Here is a 19526-nt window from a genome sequence, read left to right as displayed (position 1 = left end):
TTTTTAAAATTATTCTATACGGTGTAAATATTTTGCCGTCTTATTATATTTTTTAAAAGACTTCAATTTAAAAAGTAAAAACAACAAAAAAAATAAATAAAGGATTTAATTAGCAGGAGAGAGAAATTCAAAACTACCATAAATCTCTAAATATTTCCTTATCCACCATATTTCTCTTATTTCTTTTAAAAACCACAATATTCCTAAAAGAACAATTTTTAGGCCATGCTTGATTTTTGTTTATATTTGTGAAAGATTTTTACTTGGTTTTAGAAAATAGATAAATTGTTTGGAAAAATAATTTTAAATAAAAAATATTTACAAAATATTTATAAAATATAGCAATTAAATGAATAATAGATATTAGTTCGATTTATTAGTGTTAAAATTAAAATATGATTTGATTTTTTTAAGAGAAAAAAATTATTATTCTAAATTTATTGAACTCATAGGAAGCCATCGTGAAATGTCTATTAGACAGTAATAGAAGCGAATATAATATAGTTCTAAATCTATGTTTGTATTGAATATAATGGACTAAGATGATAAAACTAAACTCATTTCGTTTCTCCGATCTTTGATCCACGTTTTCATTCTACTCCTTGATTCCACCCGCATTCCAACTTCTCTCCGATTTCGGTAGATTTTTATTACCTTCCCCAAACAGTCGGAGAGTGTAGAAGATTATATACGGCAGCTAGGCATGGCCCCCATCCGCCGACAATTTTGATGTTGACAAAATTTTAGGCAATAGGGAAAATTTCGAAGAACAATACTATAGTGTAGGTCAATTAAGATTATTGCTTCATTTGTTTGTTTTCAAATGTCATTAAACACCTAACAGTTTGAGAATTTTTTTTTTTTCTTTATCTAAAATCAAAGGCAAAATATGATCTCCCTTCTTAGGTGCTTCCTCCAGGGTATGTGCAAGCATTATAACCTGAAAATCCACAAATACAAACACTTCAAGAAAAGCAAAAATACTATAAGTTTTAGTTTCAAAATATTGGAAATTAGCAAAATATTAGAAGTTCACTTGTTCTATATTTGAAAACTTCAAAGAAATGATAGGATTCAAGTATTTATAATTTTATCTCTATTTGAAGTAAATTTGGTACACTAGCTCTGTTAGTGACTTGAGTGGTATGATGATTTGAAAGAGTACTCTTATAATTAATATTGGAAAAAGAATTGTTTGTGTGTGATTTGTAACAATTTTTCACATAATTGATTTGTGTCTACTCCATGGTGTTCTTCCCAGTTCAGAGTTTTTTAACATTACTTTTTATGTTCTCAGTTTCATTGTTTTCTTTTAATTATTATGCTCCTTTAATAATGGCCCCTCTTTGTTTTTGTCCTTTTCCTTATTGCTAGATTGAGGTTGAATAAAGGAGATATAAGAAAAGAAAGCTTACTAGGATTTGTGGATGTTAGTGTTGCTGTCTGTGAGAAATCACAGTTCCATGGATTTTTTCCAAGTGATTGGTAATAGAGATTCATAGCATAAGCAGCATGTGATTTTACAGTGTTTGGCTCAAAACAGGCACCCCCTGGTTGGATTGGCCCGCAATCGATACCGTGCCCACAAGCGTAGTCGAGATTTGACTGAAGTTGATCATCAGGAATGTCAGCCTTCGGCAGGCACCAAACAGGCGCAGTCGGTTTGGGCGATGGGGTGGTTGGTGTTGTTGGAGTCGTTGGAGTCTAGAACATAAAAGAGTTAGCTTCTATGATGTAAATTTATTAGATTGGATTTACTTTGCTATAAACTTGATGCAAGAAGCTTATTTTATCAAACGCATTCAGTGATTCAACCATTGCCTACAGCATGAAGATTCTAACCTGGCTGTTCTTTGAGAGTCCGACATCATAGGTCATAGTTAGATTGGGATAAAACAGCCCAAATGACCGTTCGGAGGTGGGACCTGGTTTCAAGTTTTCGTCATAGAGAGCGAAGATATATGTATCCACTGATTTTCCAGGCATCAATGGAGTACCCACCATTGATCTAAGATGTGCAATCAAATTGCCATTGTAAGCTCTTGCATTTTCCACACTTGTTCCCACTTCATTGCTATCACCACGATACGCCCACCCCGTCTCAGCCACCATGATCTCAACATCCTTGAAATCACCTAGAGCATTCAAACCAGACCTTACTGCATCAAGCTGTTGAAATCCACATGGGTCAGGGACCAAATAATAATAGCTCCCAATAATGAAAATAGTAGTTCAAATAATTAAAATCTGCTGCAATACATCATAAATACAAATTTCAAATAGGCATGATAGTTGAAGACCACAACAAGAAATGCCATTAATTTCATAATACGCTAGTTTTTGGCTGTGCTGATGAGACAACACTATCCTCCAGTAAGAGAGCCATCATATTCTGGGGCTACATTCATAAGTTTTCTTCTTTTTTTTTTTTCTCTTATAATCAACCGCGGCCGTAGTCAAAAATTTTAAAGTCGGTTGAAATTTTAAGTTGAGGGTTTGAATCCATTGGAATACTAAAGCTCGATAATAAAGAATATTAACTTACTAACTTTATAAGTCGGTGTCAAATAACTCTATTCCAACTTCAATACGGTCTACGTTCGAAGTTTGTTCTTTTTCTTTCTAAGATAAAGTTTCTTTTAACTCATGCGTGTTAATTTCGGACTTCATAAAATACACTAAAAAAGAGAGGTAAGAAAAATTGTAGGCCATCATATGTAGGTATTCCTTCATCTGTTATAATAATTGATATATTGAAAGGACTTACCGACATTAAATGCCATTGGCCAGCTGTAACCGAGCATAATATAGGTCACATCACAAATGAAAAGCGAATTTATTAGCTAAGATTCTAAAGTTGAATAATCTCCCACCCCCATCACTTTTTTTCTTAATCTTTTTTGGCCTTTTTGGTTAAAAATACAACAGAATATTAGCCAAGCAAGTGATTTTCATACATTCGATTTCTTTCTGGCAATATCACAAACACCTAGCAAGCAGATACAGCCTAAACTTCAAAAACAGATTATTTAGTTTTAAGCAAATTTGGGCTAAGTTGTCACAAGCAAACAGCAAATCCAAATAGAATACAAGAATGAAGAAACTATATATAGCAACAAGATATTAAAAAGTATTGTGGGGACCTTCCACCTATTAAATTCAAAATCTAGCAACTAGGGAAAAAAAAATACCCAAATGAATAAAGATTCTTAACGTAATCCAAAATATTGACTCTGAAGATGTTAAAATTGAATCAAATATCAAAGTGGTGTTAATTTCGATGTAAAAGGAAAGTTGTTTTTAAGAAGAAAAAAAACCCTTTAAAATTAAATAAGAGCATCAGCAACCCCCAAAAAAAGTGACGTTGTGGTTGGTTTCAATTTCAACTACTCTATAGAACTGGACAGAAAAAAGTTTGGTATATCTTAATAAAGTTTGGATTTTAATATATATAAATATATATAATGAACATTTCCACCAAAATATTTACAAAAAGTAATAGAATTTTAAATTTTATTAACTCAAGGAATCTATCAATGCATTTGTGTCAACTGTGAAATTCAAAGTTTTGTAATATTTTATAAATATAATATTTTCCCTCGTTTGTTATTTACGTTAATTTACATATATATATATATATATATATATATATATATATATATATATATATATTCAAATTGAGTTTAAAAACAAAGTTATCACAAAGTTCACAGAGAAATTAATATATGAAAAGAAGAAATCTCTAAAATTATAAAAAAAAAATCACGAATTAAAAACTTACATACCAAAATCCAAATCTCTTATAATACCATCCTTGAACTAAAACTTTTGGAAAGTTCCATCGAACTTTCGTTTTATTCCAAAAAAAAAAATACTTATTTGCTATATGATTTTAGATAAAGTGGATCCAATAAAACTGTTTTTCGTTTTCTTTCAAAAAAATTAAAATTTTCGAGTTTCAACTCCAACAAAATGGAACATTTCATGAATTAGAAAAATTTTGAAATGGTATTTAATTTTTAAAATTTTGAATTTCAACATAAATCTAAATTTCTATCCAAAGTTATATCACACTGAATGTAGAATTTTAAGTTACTTTTTATGTAAATTAAAATCTATAGTAGGGTGCCTTTAGAATTTATTTATTTGCATGAGTTTAACGTAATTATGTCAAAATCTTAACTAAACTAATGGCATGTTAACTAATGGTATATTTTTAATAGTTCAAAATCAATTTGGATGTTATGATAATAATGTTTAGAAGCAGAGGTATAAATTCAAAAAATTACTTTTAAGTTAATAAGGTAATATTTCAAAGGGGTTTGAAAATAACAAAAATATTTTAATATTTTCAAAATCACTTCCAAAATATAATTTCTGGTTTTTTGCAATAAAACGTACATAGTTTTTATTTTATTTTTTTATTATTCTTAAAAAAAACTCCTTAAAAGTATGTTGGTTCACCTAATATGAAGTCTATCGATTTCAAACTAAGTTTTTTTCTAATATATATATTTACAAATGTATAAACTATCATATGTGTTTATCATGATAAATATATTAATCTATAGCGAAGATTTATTTTTTACTATATTTTTTTTAAATATTTTGGTTCATCTTACTAATTTTAAAAATAGTTTTTTTATTTTTTATCTCATTAATTAAGTAAGATTTATACAAATTATCAAAATAGCTGTGTTTGATAATCAAAGAAAACAAGGGATAAGAATAAAAATATGACATGATACATACACAAATTATAATGACTTGTCAGTTAAAGAAATGGACAACAATGACAGTTTTATTAAAATATACATCTTTATAAGAAAAAAAGATTCAGTAAGTTTGTGTATCATATGTTTAAAAAATTAGTTTAATGCATTTTACTTTTCAGAATTTGAAAATGCTATTATTTTTTTATTATATTCCAATGTCTTAACAAACATGTAACAAATTTTAGACTCCTCTCAGTAATTTTAGAATTATTAAGCACAATATTAAAGTTCTGCTTACGTGCTAAACATTTTCTAATCCATATCAAAATCAAAGACCTATGGAGTGGAGTGGTTTTTAAAGTACAGAAAGTTATGGACCTAATTAGAGACTAAAAGAAATGGATAAAATACTTTTTCCATCTGAGGTTAGTTCTCATTTGGTTCTCAATATCAAAGTGTTCATTTTTACTTCTTAAATTTTGTGTGAGATTTCAATTTAAAACCTACATTTCAAAATGTTACAATTTAATAGATGTTAAAATCAAAACTTAAAAGAAAGTGTTCATATTTTAAATTTTGCCAAATAGAGATTAGAGCTAAAATCTAGGAACAAAAGATTTCTTTTTTTCTTAAACTAATTGTGGAAGAAAATTGTGAATTAACTAAAAAATAGCTAAAATTGAATATCATTAAGAAAGACCTATCCTCTTTTTATCATATATTATAGATTTAATCTCTATTTATCCTTTTATCTTTCAAGAGGCTTGCAATTTACGTTCAAAATATCATATTTTTATCCTTTAATTTTAATTTTAAGTCTTAGCTTCAATTTAGTTTATATTTTTAACCTTAATTTTTTCTATTAAAATATTCAATTTTAATATTAGTGTTTATTAGTTAATTTAAATGAACTATGAAATGAAATTTTTATCTTAGTTGTGACAGTCATGGTAAAAATTAATGAAACTTAAATAAATAAAATTCATTTATTTTAATTAACAGATAATACTAGAAACTTTAAATAAATAAAAAATCATCAAAATATAAAAGTTGACAGAATATTTACCTTTCATAGGAATAAATAATTATAATTTATTGAGAAAAAACTCAAAAAACTAAAAAGCATTTTTTTTAGTAAAATTTCAAAAATCATAAAATTCAGACCGTAACAAAATTCAAGTTTCAATTTTATTGTTAGATTTTAATACGGACAAACTAATTTGAAATCAAGAGTGACCTAAAGACTTAGGAAAAAATGTTTTTTAAAAAATACAAAACTTTCGATAAAAACTCCTTAAAATAAAATAGACGATTATTAAACCTCTTTTTTAAAAGTATAATTATCAAAATAGTTTGTTTAGTATGCTGTACAATAATTTTTTTTAATTAAATTTCAAATCACTGTAAAAGAATTTGTTTATGGAAGTGATAGTTGTGGAAGATGATGTCAGAGGTTGGCCAATAAACAGTCACCAAAAATAGTGGCTAGAGACGTTATCAAAGGTTTTTATACAAAGTTAAGGAATAGATTAAACATAAACCATTTAAAACTTATTTTTCTAAAGATTTGGTTTTAAGAGTTTATCATAAATCAAGATGGTTGCCTAAAATAACATGAAAATTGTTTCAAAAGTAAATTACCTTTTGAATGTAATCACCCTAAAAATATGTAAACAGCCAAATCAATTAAACTCAAAACGAAAAGGTATTTTCATTCCTTTTTTTTTTTTTTCCATTTGTAACGCTTATTGAAACGTGGCACAATCTAAGTGTGTCGCCGGTTGACTAGACTTAACGTATACGTGTCGTCGTCGGTCTTTAAGCATAAAGTTTTGGAATTCCATATTTAAATTCCTCTAAAGAAAAAAAAAGAAAAATTTCGTATTTAAATTAAATTTAGAAGTAATTAATTTTAGATAAAATGAAAGGAGGAGAAATGGATTTACGGAGGGTAGAGGTTTCACTGACCTGAGCATCGAACATATTCATATATTTGATTCCATTTCCTGAGTCGACTCGTCCCGAGTTAGGTTGAAACAGACAAAACGCCAGCGTTTCATCTCTTGGATCACTCTGATACGCAAAAAACGGGTAAGGATTTATCGCAAATGGCGATTCGTTCTCTTTCAAAAATTCCACCACCGCCTTCATGGTGGTTTCAAACATCGGATTAATCCTCCCCGACGACGGCGGATCCGACTGACTCAACACCGCCATCGAATGCACCGTCGACACCTTCACTTTCCCGCCAAGACTCGCCGCATTCACCGCGTTCTGCACATTCCTCATTGCCGGGACAAGTTGCGAAATCAAATTCTGATCCATGGACGACATCACCTCGTTTCCGACGGTAATTAGCAGGATATTACTAGCTGGATAGTAAGGATTAAGGTTGGTGTTGATCCATTGAGCAGCGGAATTAGGATTGGAGGCTAGGGCAGGAATGTCGCCGTTGGCTATACCGATTACGATTCCGAGTCCGGAGTTGGCTAGGGATTTGATGATGAGTGGATCGGCGTTGTAGAGACGGATTTTGGAGATGGAAGTTGAGCGGAGGAGGTTGGCAGTGGAGGAAGGTGGAGGGAGATTGTCGGAGAGTTGGCCGTAGTTGACGCCGATGAAGGATTGAGAATCTGCAAAGAAAAGGAAAAAGAAGGGGGTAAAGATAAAAGGGGAAAAGTGAAAAAGGAGATGAAAGAGAGAGAGAAAGGGAGGAGGAGAAAGCGACCGGCGATGTAAAAGACGGTGGATGAGGCGGCAGCGAAGAGGAAGAGGGAGAAGAATGGAAGTGAAAAAGAAGCCATGATTGATAAGAATGGGGGAGAGAGAGAGAGAGAGAGAGAGAGAGAGAGAGAGAAATCTCTCTATGTAAAAGCTCTCTGTTCGTGTGTTTGTGAATGAGAGGTGTGAAAGTGTGGAAGTAACTGAGAGATGGGGAAGGTGGGGCCTCACTGGCTGTGTTGAAGGCATGGGCAAAATTGGAAATTTTGGGAAAAAAAAAAAAAAAAAAAAGAACACTCCCTAAGTTGTAAGTAACAATTTAATTCCATGGTAAGAATTAAGTTTTTATACTTTAATTCCTAAAACTTTTGGGACTAGAAGTGATTTTTTAATAAATACAAAAACTACCACTTAAGTAGGATCGTAGTTTAGAATTATTTCCTTCAATTTTCAATAATAAAAAGTGGCCCTTAAATTTATATAAATATTAAAAATTATATCTGAAACTTAGTTTAATTTTTACAATAATTACAAATTTAGTGTCTATATTAGATATTTTTAAAATTTAGAAACATATTACTAGAACTTCAGGAGCTATTGGAGGTAAACTTAAACTTCGTGATTCTATTTGACACTGTTTTAGAATTAAGGACTAAGTACATACAACTTAAAAACTAATGTCTTGTTTAGTAATTATTTGATATATAATTTTTGGTTCTTTAAATTTGAATTATCGTTAAACACTTATTCTAACTCTAAAAATTTTGGTATGTGACATCTCCTTTTTAGTTTTTACCAATGTTTTCAAAAATCAATACAAACTTTTAAAAAATTAAAAAAAGAAATCGTTTTTAAAAACTTGTTTTTTCTTTTTAAATTACCTACAAATTCTAACTTTAATATATAACACACATATACATAAGGCTACAAAGATAATAGACTTAATTTCAATTCCAAAAAGTAAAAAAAAAAAAAAAAAAAGTAAGATAACTATTAAAATGAAAAGAAGAGAACTAAATATTAAAATGAAAAGAAGAGAACTAAATTTGTAATTTAACTTCTCCTATTTATAATATAAAACCATTATTAGAAGTTTGGTAAACTTTTGAATTTGTATCCGTTATTAGGGAGAGGTCATGTGTTAAAAAAGATAAAGGTTTTCTTTCTTTCTTTTTCTTGTTAAAGTAATTTCATATTCCACATGTGTTTCAATATATATATATATTGCAAAAATTGTTTCTACTCGAATTTCTCAATTTAAAAATAGCTTTCAATTTGAGAAAAGATTGTTTCACACTCCTAATTTTATAACTTTGAAAACCACTAGTTAGTATTAACAATTAATGAATATCACTTGTAGCTATTATTATTTGCTATCATTGATATTGTTATAAGATGTTATCACCCGTAATTAACATCATTGATTACTTTCTATTTAAATGGTGTTTTTTCTCGATTTTCTCAAATTTAAAGCTGTCATTGATAGTAACTATCAGTTATAGCAATTGATAGTTGCTATCGTTGTAGATTCAATTTGAGAAACATATTTTTAATTGCTATTACTATCACTGATAACATGTATAACAAATAACTTCTATCCATTGTAGTCAATGAAAGATACACTTTACATCAAAAAGATTATCATTTGACTGGTTAATATTTGTTGTTTTTACAAATATTTTATCATTGTGCTATATGTTTAGTTCATTTCTTACATTGTGCTATTTGTCATAATTTTTCTTTGGTGCAAATCATCTTTAATTAATTACATAATCAAATATAATTTTAATCCTAACTAAATCTATTTTGAATAATTAAAAATATGATACATTTTAAAGTAATAAAAATAAAGAGTTTTTTTTTAAAAAAATATAACAAAGCAACAAAATATTTATACTATATTTAAATTTCTCTTTTATTATATATTCTTTTATTAATATTTTAAAAAAATACGGCCAATTTTTTAAATTCCAAAAAGAAATGATGTATTTGGTTTTTAACTTGTAAGTATAATTTTAAAGATAAATCATTTTCGAAAAAAGATGGAGTGTTTTAACCAGACTCAAACTAACATTTAAAAGACTTTAAAATGTATTTAAATCATTTTTATCAAAATGGTTCAAATAAAAGTGATCGATTTTGAAAAAAATATACTTTAGATAGTTAATCAATTTTATATGGTTAAAAATGATCGTTTTTGTTCTTTGAAATTAAGTATATTCTTTTTTTCAAGTCTTACAATAATTTGAACATTTTTATAATAACAATAGTTGAATTCCCAACCAAATTCTAAATAACAAAAACTATTTTTTAAAACTACTTTTCTTAGCTTTCAAATTTTAACTGTCTTTCAAGATAACAAAAGAAGAAAGTTGGAGATAGAAACGACGTATATAAGCTTAATTTCAAAAACAAAATAGTCACCAAACTAGACACACTAAGAACTTGTTATTTTTGTTTAAGAGTTTGAACTCTTTTTACTTCATAAATATGTAAAGCATTACTTAATAATTGAGATAAAATAAGATCATTGAATTTCATAAATCAGCTAACTAAATTGATAGTGAACTTAATACTTAATGGGTAACTGCTATCAAAGTAATGTCAGAATTTTTGGTGTAACTACAGATTTTGCATCTAATAAAAATATAGGTTATTGACTAAATCAGATTCTCATATCAGTGTAGTAGGCAACTTGATTTGAGTTGAGATTCAACTTACAATTATTAAAATACCATGTTCTTTCATCCAATTTAGTCTAAGCCATGTTTGCAAATTATATTCTCAACATTAATTTTCACCAAGACAAGCTATACAATAATATTGTTGTTAAGAAAATCATTGATTTGTTACGTAAAGATAAGTCCATTTAAGACGTACCAAATATTGCTCCTTTTTCAATTAATCCAGAAAAGCTTTGGACAGAAAAATACTTTAAAACGATAGAATCCCTGCAATATTCCTTTTGTCAAATAAACTATCATCAATGCCATTTTGAAAGTAACGTTCAAACACTTTTAACAGAATACAACATTTCTCATGAAAATACACCCACAAAAAAGAAAAGAAAAGCTTTCTCAGAATATTTTTAAACATGAATCTGCTTCCACCTTCCAATACTTCATGCACCAATTTCTTCTTCCCAAACTCATTCTGGGTCTGCTTGAAAATTTCTCATAACTGCAGGTATGCCAAAGCAATGCATAACAAGGAAGCAAAGAAGAGATTTCTCTGTTTTCTTCTCAAACCCAAAGTAGAAGTTGACAGATTCTCATTACAACAAAACAAAGGCAGAAAATAGAACACTTTGTTACACGATGTGTTGTCCCCACAAACACTGCTGAAATTCCTTTGAAAGATGAAATCCAAAGTTTTTGAAAAGAAGAAGAGGAAAACAAATACCCAATGAAATAAGACACTATCAAACCACCAGATGTAATTTACTGTGACAAATGAATCAAGGGGGGAAAATGGAAACAAATACCACTCTCCATTTAATAGATAAAAATATAAACGAAGAAAAGAGAGAATCTGTTAAAACTCAATTCACCCTCCTGAGTGAGAGACTGGAGTGGTTTCGAAGCGACCGTCCTTAAACAAATGAACGAATTGTTGTGGTAGTGCATGCTCCACCTAAAGAGATAGAACAGGACATCCATTTTAGAGTCTAATTTCAACCTTCCCCCGGATAATGTACTTAAAGGTAATTGGCAAGACTTTCATTGCCTCAAGATAGGGGAAAAAAGCAAAAAGAACAGAATCAAAGCATTTTTTTTCTATGAAAGAACAGCATTGGTTAGATTAAAACATGCATACATGCAAGCTGATCGATTTATGGAATCAAAATTCATTTCTAAGCAATTTTGTTGGCCTAATCTAGAAGATGAACACAGAAAACATTTTGTTTTTAGGAATTTAATAATTAAATTGGAAGCACATGGTTTCAAGGATATTGCTAACTGGAAAATTCCATAACACGACTCACAAACTGCACATAACAAAAGAAAAATGCTTTTAAGGCCCAGAATCAAAGAACTTTACCACTACTCAAAAAGCAAAAGTGAACAATTTTCCTTTTTCCTTTCTTCTTTTAATAGGAAACAGAAAAGAATATATTCCTCGGTGGATTGAACGGCAGAAATGGGAAAAATGAATACATCCGTGTAAGAATTTGATCAAATAACAAAAGAAAATCAAGATCATGAAGCAGGAGGGCACACGGGACCATACCCAATCACCATCAGATCCTGCATCAGGAACCAAGACATTGATCTCACTTGACTTGGCAGTTGTAATGGATGTCCCCAAAGAATCTTTGTTTAAATATAGTAGACAGCCTCCAGTGTTGTCCACAGAAATAGTTGGAGCAGAACCCTTCAATAATCAGCAAATAAAAGAATGAACTCTTAGCAACTCCATGGCTTTAAAACTAAGGGCCCGTTTGGGCCCCCAACTTCAATTGGGTGAAGTGGGCTACAGTTTTGGGCCTCTCAATGTGTCCAACTATTACAGCCCACAATTAACTAGGACCTTACTTGAACAAGATCTATTTTATAGGTTGTACAATTGTGTCCTTGAGTTCTAAAATAACTCACAATTAACTACAATATTAATATTTGAAATTCCTCTTTATCACAACATTTATTAGTACCTATTCATCCCTCTTTGTTACAGTTATTGTGCTTACTATTCCTATCCATACTAAAATAGTGTATAACCAACTTAGCGCCACAAATGCCTCTTAAAAGTTTTATCAGCAACTATAATACCCTCTCTTTGCATAAAATATATTTTAAACATCCTGACTACATTAAAAGTTTAAGCTATACGGCCCATAGTGTTTAACTTAAAAGACAATGTAGAACGTAGTACCTGACATTGTACTTCAACCCCATTGGAATTTACAATCTCAAATGCAGCCACAACATCCTATAAAATACAAGTAAAAAGATTAATCTACATCACCAATATATGCATGAATTTGTGCTGTGTGTCAAGTTGACTTTTTTTTTTTGTTGGGGGCAGAGTAGTTGAAGAAGGGTCATATATCACATACTAACCCTGAATACAACTCCCAATTTTGTACATTTGTCAACTGTTATGTTGTTGACCTTCCCTGCAAGGTGAAAATATTAATTTTCCATGAGCCATCAGAAGAGAGAGAGACAACTGAACTGATCATGAGATACAACGTTACCTTGAATCTGCAAAACTGAATCTTTGCATCCAAAGATATACACCGATTGTTTAGCATCACAATCATCAATCACCAAGTTTTTTCTTCCAATTTGGTTCTCAACAACCCACCTGTATAAATAATTTTTTTATTATAAAAAAAATAGAAATTGTAAGTAGGATACCTACTGTCATCAATATCTTATTTGTAACTACAGAAAGTGAAACTTACTTTCGACCCATTTGAAGTTCTAACTTTGGAGGTCCTGTTTTGGAAAATGAAGGAGAGGCTGTAGGACCACGTTTCTCACTAGAACCCACAATGCCAACTCTATCTGCACGGTTCTTGGTTTTCATGTCATCTGTGACTTTCTTCAGACCTAGTGCAGAGAAAGTGCTCAGAGATGTATAAATAATAGTGAAGGGGAGAGTTTTGGAAACACGAGAGAACAGTGAATGTTTCTAAAATTAGAGACAGCAATACCTAAAGTCACGGGCTTCCCAGAATTGATTTCTTGGAAAACAGCAGCCATTCCTGCTTTTGGCTTAGAAGATGAAGCCTGAGAAGGTTCAGAGCTGAATAGTGAAGCTGGAGGGGGTGGAGGTGGGGCCGGTGCACCCGGTGCTGATGTTTTAGGAGGAGGAGGAGAAGCCTTAGGAGCAGCAGAAGCAGTTGTTTTCCCAGTAACACTCCATACTGGACCCAAAGGATAGAAACTTTTGACATAGTCCCTTAAACCTGGCAAATAGAGTTCCTTTATAGCTTTGGCCCACTCAACATGATTTGGATCTTTGTTTCTGTACTCTACAAGAACCTGAATGAAGAAGTAAACAGGTCGGCTGTATACCATTTTAATTTCTGTTATGAATGAAACAACTATACAAAGCCAAAATAAGATAGATCAAAATGGACTCAAGAACAGCTGATTTCAAAAGCACTTAGGAATTGTGGTTGCATATAGCATGCTAGATTAAATCTCTGACAAGTAACTACTATAAGTAATCAAAATATGAAATTCATTCATTCCAATAATGACAAGATCAATGCATTCCAGTTTCCAGCAACAAAATACTAGTTGTGTTAATAGAAAAGATAGACTCTATAGATGGCCTAGATGCTTTGTGCTAATGTTAAGTATTTTCTACACTCTATTTTGCCCTGCGTTTGTTTTTTGAGAAAGGGGGACTAAATAGATTCTACCAAATAAACTACAAGTTCCGAGGAAACATTAGCTTACTTTGTTGTTGTAAAATTCAGCCATTTGCCAACTTTCTTCAACATGGGCAATGGGCATGCTCATACCTAGAACAATCAAGAACCAATTAGATGGAATGAATTGGAATTACACATTCCAACGTGGACATACTCAACTACATTTCATACCACAGTCTTTTCCTGTGAATGCAATCCAAGCCAGTGCAGATAGACTATCAGCTGCAGCTTTCAAATGGTTGAAGAAATCAGACCTCCTTCCCTCTGTGAGTGCATTTGCTTTCATAATAACTTCGTTCAATGGCTTCAGAAATTCAGCTAAGCCCGCCAAGTCAGGTTTCTGAAACAAAAAAACAAATAAATTAACTTCAGAGCAACAAACTTCACCTGAAAACTTCTATTGAAAGTTATCACTCGGCACTGTTTTAGATATATAACTCCTTCGAATTTTCCATCCTTTCTTTTCTATCTCTTTTTTGTTTCTAGAACAAATAGGGCAATATAGCATTCATGAGACCAATGAAGTTTCAGATAAGGCAGCAAGAGAAAACTACACAATAGTCTAACAAACCTTCATATAGCTAAAATTAAAAATAGAATGCAAGGTTTACAGATAAGTTGACAGTTAGATAGCTAATATTGCTAATTCACCACACAAAAACATTCCCTTCCACAAACCATTATCAACACATGTCAGTAGCGTTTCCTAACCAATCATCCAAGACTCTCACCGCCAGTCCCACTAACCACTAAATCGACAATACCAATCCCCCGATTAATAAAACACAGCCTACAGCCAATCTCGCGTGAACAAAACAGTAATTAGGAGACCAAAAGAAGCAACTTGAGAAGAAAATTAAATCGCCCCTTGAATCAAGAATGCTGCAGCTTTACATTACTTGAAGAGAAAAACAGAAATTTCTCACCAACCTGAGTTTGCTTGACCTTAACAAGAAGCTCCCTCTGAACAGAAAATGCCTCTTTCAAAATCTTAGTTACCTCAAGAACCTGCCCTCCAATCTTCTCCGCAGCACTTAAAACCCTTGCAAAGTACTGCCCCATCAGATCATCAAAAGCAAGAATAGAGGGGTCAGTCACCACATCCTCGCCACTCTCCGGTGCACCACCGGGGCGGAATCCAGTAGACAAGGCTTCAAGCCGAGCTACAGCCGATTCCAACCGCTGAATCAGCTTCTCATCCATAGTTGGTTGAAACCCAGAAGTGTTTCAGTCTTTCCCTTATGTGGGAAAGAAAATAAGCTCAGATCTGAGAGACAAACAATGGTGGGTGTTCCAGTAATCGATTGAGTAAAAAGGGTGGTGTTGGCAAATGGGTTGGGTCTGAGTTGGGGAATATAATAATTTGGGATTTGGGGGTTTGGTTGAGAAGTGGCCGAAAGAGGATACTTTGTTTGTGTGCTGAAAAAAGGGTAATAATTTCCGCATTTTCGACCCCCTGATCGCGCGTTCAAATCTCAAAGGACGCAAATAAATTCTTCAACAGTTAATAGGATGACATTTTCGTAAATAAGTTGAAAGTCCTTGACACGTATCGACGTCAGAACCACGCGCGCCACAAAACTCAACAGACGCAAATTAAATTCGGAATTGTTTGAACTTCCCGCGTGCGGCTCTCGCCAGCCGCCACGTGTCGCCTCACTGTGATGCGCCCTCCTCAGACATCCTGGTTTCGAATCTCCCAACTGCAAAATAATTGTTTTTTCATAGTCCGGAGTGGCAAAGTTGTAAATGCCAACTTTCGGAAAGTCACCGTTTTTCCGTCAATTTAAGCGCGTCCTTCAGGTTATTAGTTCGAAACTTCCGAGCATTTATTTTTATTTTTTCCTATAAATACCCTAATTTCTCCCCAATTCTTCATCAATTCACAATTTCATCACTTCATTACTTGTAAAAGAGCCCTAGTATCAATTTTCTCCCAATAAAATTCTTTCCATTTTTTTTTAGTCTAGTATGCTTCGGTTCTTTAATTTTCTTCCATTCTGTAAATTTTTGTTTGCAAAATTGATTCTTGTTTCTTGAATGTATGAGCATGCAAGGTGTTCCAATGTGCAAGACATTTAGTTTTTGTTTGAAAATTAAAGTTAGAGTTCTTGAATTTAATTTAATTGAAGCATGTTAATCTTGATTTGAATGTTGTTCTTGAGCTTGCTAGAGTCTCTTTGATTTCCAATAAAAATTGAATTGAATTCATCATTTCTACCGGGCCACGACTAATAAAATTGAGTTCAATTTAAGGTTAGAATTAAAATGAAAATAAAAGATGAATTCTAGAATGGAAATAAAAGATGAATTCTACCGTGAATTTCCTTCGGTTCAATTGTCAATTTTGTCATTGTGAAGTTCTCTTATAAATTGAAATGCCTTCTTGTTGTTTGAATGATTTAGGGTTCAAATAGAGAAAGTTTTGTTTCATGTCTTGATTATTCCTTCAATTTAGAATGAATATCAATTACTCCCAATTCTTGGATCTTAGTCAAATTACCAAAAGAAAATCAAGCGAGTTTGATTTCTAAAGGTGACTTGATTAAGAGTCAAGAATGGTAAGCATTCTCATTTTTCTCTTGTACTTCAATGATAAAATTTGCAATAATTCCCTAATGCCCTAAGTCTCATTACTTTTCTTGAGAGTTAATTCAACGTCTTTTTAGATTTGAGGTAAGAATTGAATGTAACTTATCGTCTCTAATATTCTTCTTGTTTTTTGACACCAAAAACTTTATTTACATTCTTGTAGCTTTCTTTTGTCTTCTAACCACCTTCTTGAGATTTGTTTTTAGATTTCGATTTGAATTTCTACTTCCCCAGATTTCCTAGGATTTAACTTTTTACTTCAACATTAGTAGAATTCTATAAATTCTTTTGGTTGAAGCTAAAACGTTAAGCACCCTCCCATACTACAATTTCTTTGAATTTGCAACTTTAGATTTAATTTTGTCTCCAAGGACTTAAGTTTGTTTCATTAACATCATAAATTGACCTACCAAATTGTATCATTTATGATATACATTTTTAGCTTCGTCATGGAGACACTATCTGTTTGGTGAGAAGTGTCATATTTTCATAGACCATAAGAGTTTGAGATACATCTTTGATTAGAAGGAGCTGAACTTGAGGCAAAGAAGATAGCTACGCTGATCAAGGATTATGACCGCACAACAGAATACCACCCAAGCAAGGTTAATGTAGTAGCATGTGCCTTGAGTAGGAAGTCGAGACTTTCGAAGAGTGTCTTGTGTGACATTCGAGTAACTTTGTTTAGAGCTTGTTAGCTCAGTTCCAAGTTAGGTATTCTCTGGTGGTTGAGATTGTGAGAAGACACTTAGAAAACAGTTAACTTCAAAAAGACTTGGAAAGTCCAAGTGGGGCTAAGAGGCTGAGGTTCAGTTGAGGTCAAATGGAGCCATAGTTAAGCAAGACAGACTATGCGTTCTAAGTATCAGAGAGTTGAAGGATGTTATCTGTTACACCCCGCTCTAATTCACTCTATGCGACGGAACAGAGACGCGATTGCCTAATCATTTTATGTGATACCCTCCGCAAAGTAACACACCAAACACCTAATGAGCGGAGTTAAAACAATCGTAAGGAAATTTAACGTGGGAAATAAGACTTTGTTGAATTTCAAGATTTTCATTGATACTTTAGTTATAAGTACTTTCAGTACCATTGACAATCTTTAGAATAGACCAATAGACCCAACTCAAAACAATCCATGGACTTCCTCGCTTAACTACTACAGGCTATGCATATAGATAGTGGCCACTACTAAAATGATGTGATCAAAAGGAACGATGAGCAATCAAGGCTGCAACTTTCACGCTGGATATCCTTTGCTACCTAAGAGGAGGTGAATAAAACAAACATTTTAAGTGTTAAACGAAATTGTCTAGTGAGTAGGGTCTTTTATGAACACCTTAAATAAATCAAATTCGTCTCATCACAACATAAGTGCATTTTGTCAATTCATGCGATATGAATAACATGTTAGTCAATCGTTACGTTATTTGGCTTAACAAAATGTTTATTCAGGGCATTAAGCAATTCTCAATTCTTCAATTTCATCAAAAGTTCAAGATCCGAAAGGAAAATCAGGTATTTTCAATTTTTTCACTATGAGTTCTATCATGTCGTATGCCCTTTGCATACCACGTCACCACCTCATAAAATCATTTTGCATGTTCAATTATGTCTTTGTACCCCTTTCCTCAGCTCAAGCGTTTACCACACTCTTTTGCCAAGTTGCAGCCATGCAGAATAATCTCGATGCATTCGACAATTTTCATTAATCCCATTATGCATAATGCGTCTTCCATGTCAGATCATACAACAAACAAAGGGCATCTCATAACAGATCACACAACAAGCATGAGATATTCTATTAAAGATAACACAACATGAATAGGATATCCTATTCACGATTACACAGCACGAATAGAGGACCTTATCCCAGATCACATAGCACGAATAGAGCACCTTATCCCAGATCACACAACAAGGATAAAGTATCCCACACCAAAACACACAACAAGTGTGAGACATTATATTGCACAAGATACAAAGATTATCTCATTTCGTCTTTAATAATTCTCACACATTCCTTATCACATCATTCTAGTGTATAAAACACCTTATTCGTCTAGAAGTCATGCAGTTAATTTGGAAACATTTTGTGAGAAAAACTACTCACATTCATAGTCAACTAGCTCTTTAGCCTCGCTTCCTTGGCTAAGAGTTTACAATTTCTTGTAACCTCATTTTTTTATTGTATAATAAAAAAACTGTACTTTTAATTTAATTATTTGAGTAAGTAATCTTACAAATGCAAAGTTTTGACTTGATAATAAACACACATGTGACCATCTACTCGATGTGTCAATTAGAACCATGAAATATCTAAATGGTCAACTTGGTGGATTGATGGGTCCACATATGTCACCATGAATCCGTTTAAAAAATGTACGTAACTCAACTCTCACTTTGGCTGGTGATGGCCTAATAATTAATTTTCCTTAAGAGAAAACAATACATGATAATTCATTGGATTGAAGAATCTTCTAGTTTTTCAGTGAATGTCCATGATAATTTTCAATAATTCTTCTCATCATTATTGACCCAAAATGACCCAATCGATCATGCCAAACAGTAAACATATTTAAATTCCTGAACTTCGGGTTCATGTTCATAGTTGTATATGTTTCAATTACTCTTATATGAGTATAATATAATCTAAAAGAAAAGGCCGGTAGTATTTCCAATATACGCTTCTCATGTGAAACAATAATGTAATATAAAGATATTCTATATTATTTTTATTGTTAGTTTCTCATGTGAAACAATAATGTAATATAAAGATACTCTATATTATTTTTATTGTTAGTTTCAACATGATAACCATTTTGCGTATATCTTTGAAACTCAATAAGTTTCTGTTTGACTTATTAGAGAACAAAACATTATTAATTATGAATTTTGTTCCTCTAGGCAAAATAAGGTTTGCTCTATCAAAACCTTCAATCAAGTTTGTAGAACCTGATATTATTTTGACATTTGCTTCAAGCATTATCAATATAGAAAGATATTTTTTGCTTTTAAGTATTGTGTGCATAGTTGCACTATCTGCCAAACATAAATATTCATTATTCATCTTTGAGTCAACAAAAATATGAGAAATGTCCATAACT

The 19526-nt window shown here is 31.8% G+C and overlaps 2 protein-coding genes across 2 annotated transcripts; both read right to left on the bottom strand.

The window, feature by feature from the left end:
- Positions 1-760: 760 nt before the first annotated feature.
- Positions 761-7618, bottom strand: LOC103497492 (glucan endo-1,3-beta-D-glucosidase-like). Its single transcript, XM_008459705.3, has 5 exons — positions 7444-7618; positions 6684-7348; positions 1843-2169; positions 1416-1704; positions 761-940 (listed from the first exon to the last, which is right to left on the bottom strand). Exons 1-5 carry the CDS (start codon positions 7517-7519, stop codon positions 903-905), a joined length of 1395 nt encoding a protein of 464 aa, XP_008457927.1. The 5' UTR covers positions 7520-7618; the 3' UTR covers positions 761-902.
- Positions 7619-10399: 2781 nt separating this feature from the next.
- On the bottom strand, positions 10400-15211 carry LOC103497491 (cyclase-associated protein 1-like). The gene is made up of 10 exons (XM_008459704.3): positions 14755-15211; positions 13996-14164; positions 13850-13914; positions 13096-13426; positions 12844-12991; positions 12634-12743; positions 12497-12552; positions 12309-12365; positions 11667-11810; positions 10400-11069 (listed from the first exon to the last, which is right to left on the bottom strand). The coding sequence occupies exons 1-10, from the start codon at positions 15025-15027 to the stop codon at positions 10983-10985; spliced, it is 1440 nt and encodes a 479-aa protein (XP_008457926.2). The 5' UTR covers positions 15028-15211; the 3' UTR covers positions 10400-10982.
- Positions 15212-19526: the final 4315 nt, after the last annotated feature.

This window comes from Cucumis melo, chromosome 11 (genome assembly GCF_025177605.1).
Source record: "Cucumis melo cultivar AY chromosome 11, USDA_Cmelo_AY_1.0, whole genome shotgun sequence".
NCBI lineage: Eukaryota > Viridiplantae > Streptophyta > Magnoliopsida > Cucurbitales > Cucurbitaceae > Cucumis > Cucumis melo.
Note: the sequence above shows the minus strand (reverse complement) of the source record. Positions and strands in the feature narration are given on the sequence as shown.

Coding starts and splice junctions, on each gene's coding strand:
- LOC103497492 (XM_008459705.3), bottom strand. CDS start 7,519: ATGGCTTCTTTTTCACTTCCATTCTTCTCCCTCTTCCTCTTCGCTGCC. Junction 2,170..6,683: donor TGAATATGTTCGATGCTCAG/GTCAGTGAAACC, acceptor GGATTTCAACAG/CTTGATGCAGTAAGGTCTGG. Junction 1,705..1,842: donor GACTCTCAAAGAACAGCCAG/GTTAGAATCTTC, acceptor TTTATGTTCTAG/ACTCCAACGACTCCAACAAC.
- LOC103497491 (XM_008459704.3), bottom strand. CDS start 15,027: ATGGATGAGAAGCTGATTCAGCGGTTGGAATCGGCTGTAGCTCGGCTT. Junction 12,366..12,496: donor AATTGGGAGTTGTATTCAGG/GTTAGTATGTGA, acceptor TGTATTTTATAG/GATGTTGTGGCTGCATTTGA. Junction 11,811..12,308: donor GGGTTGAAGTACAATGTCAG/GTACTACGTTCT, acceptor TGATTATTGAAG/GGTTCTGCTCCAACTATTTC.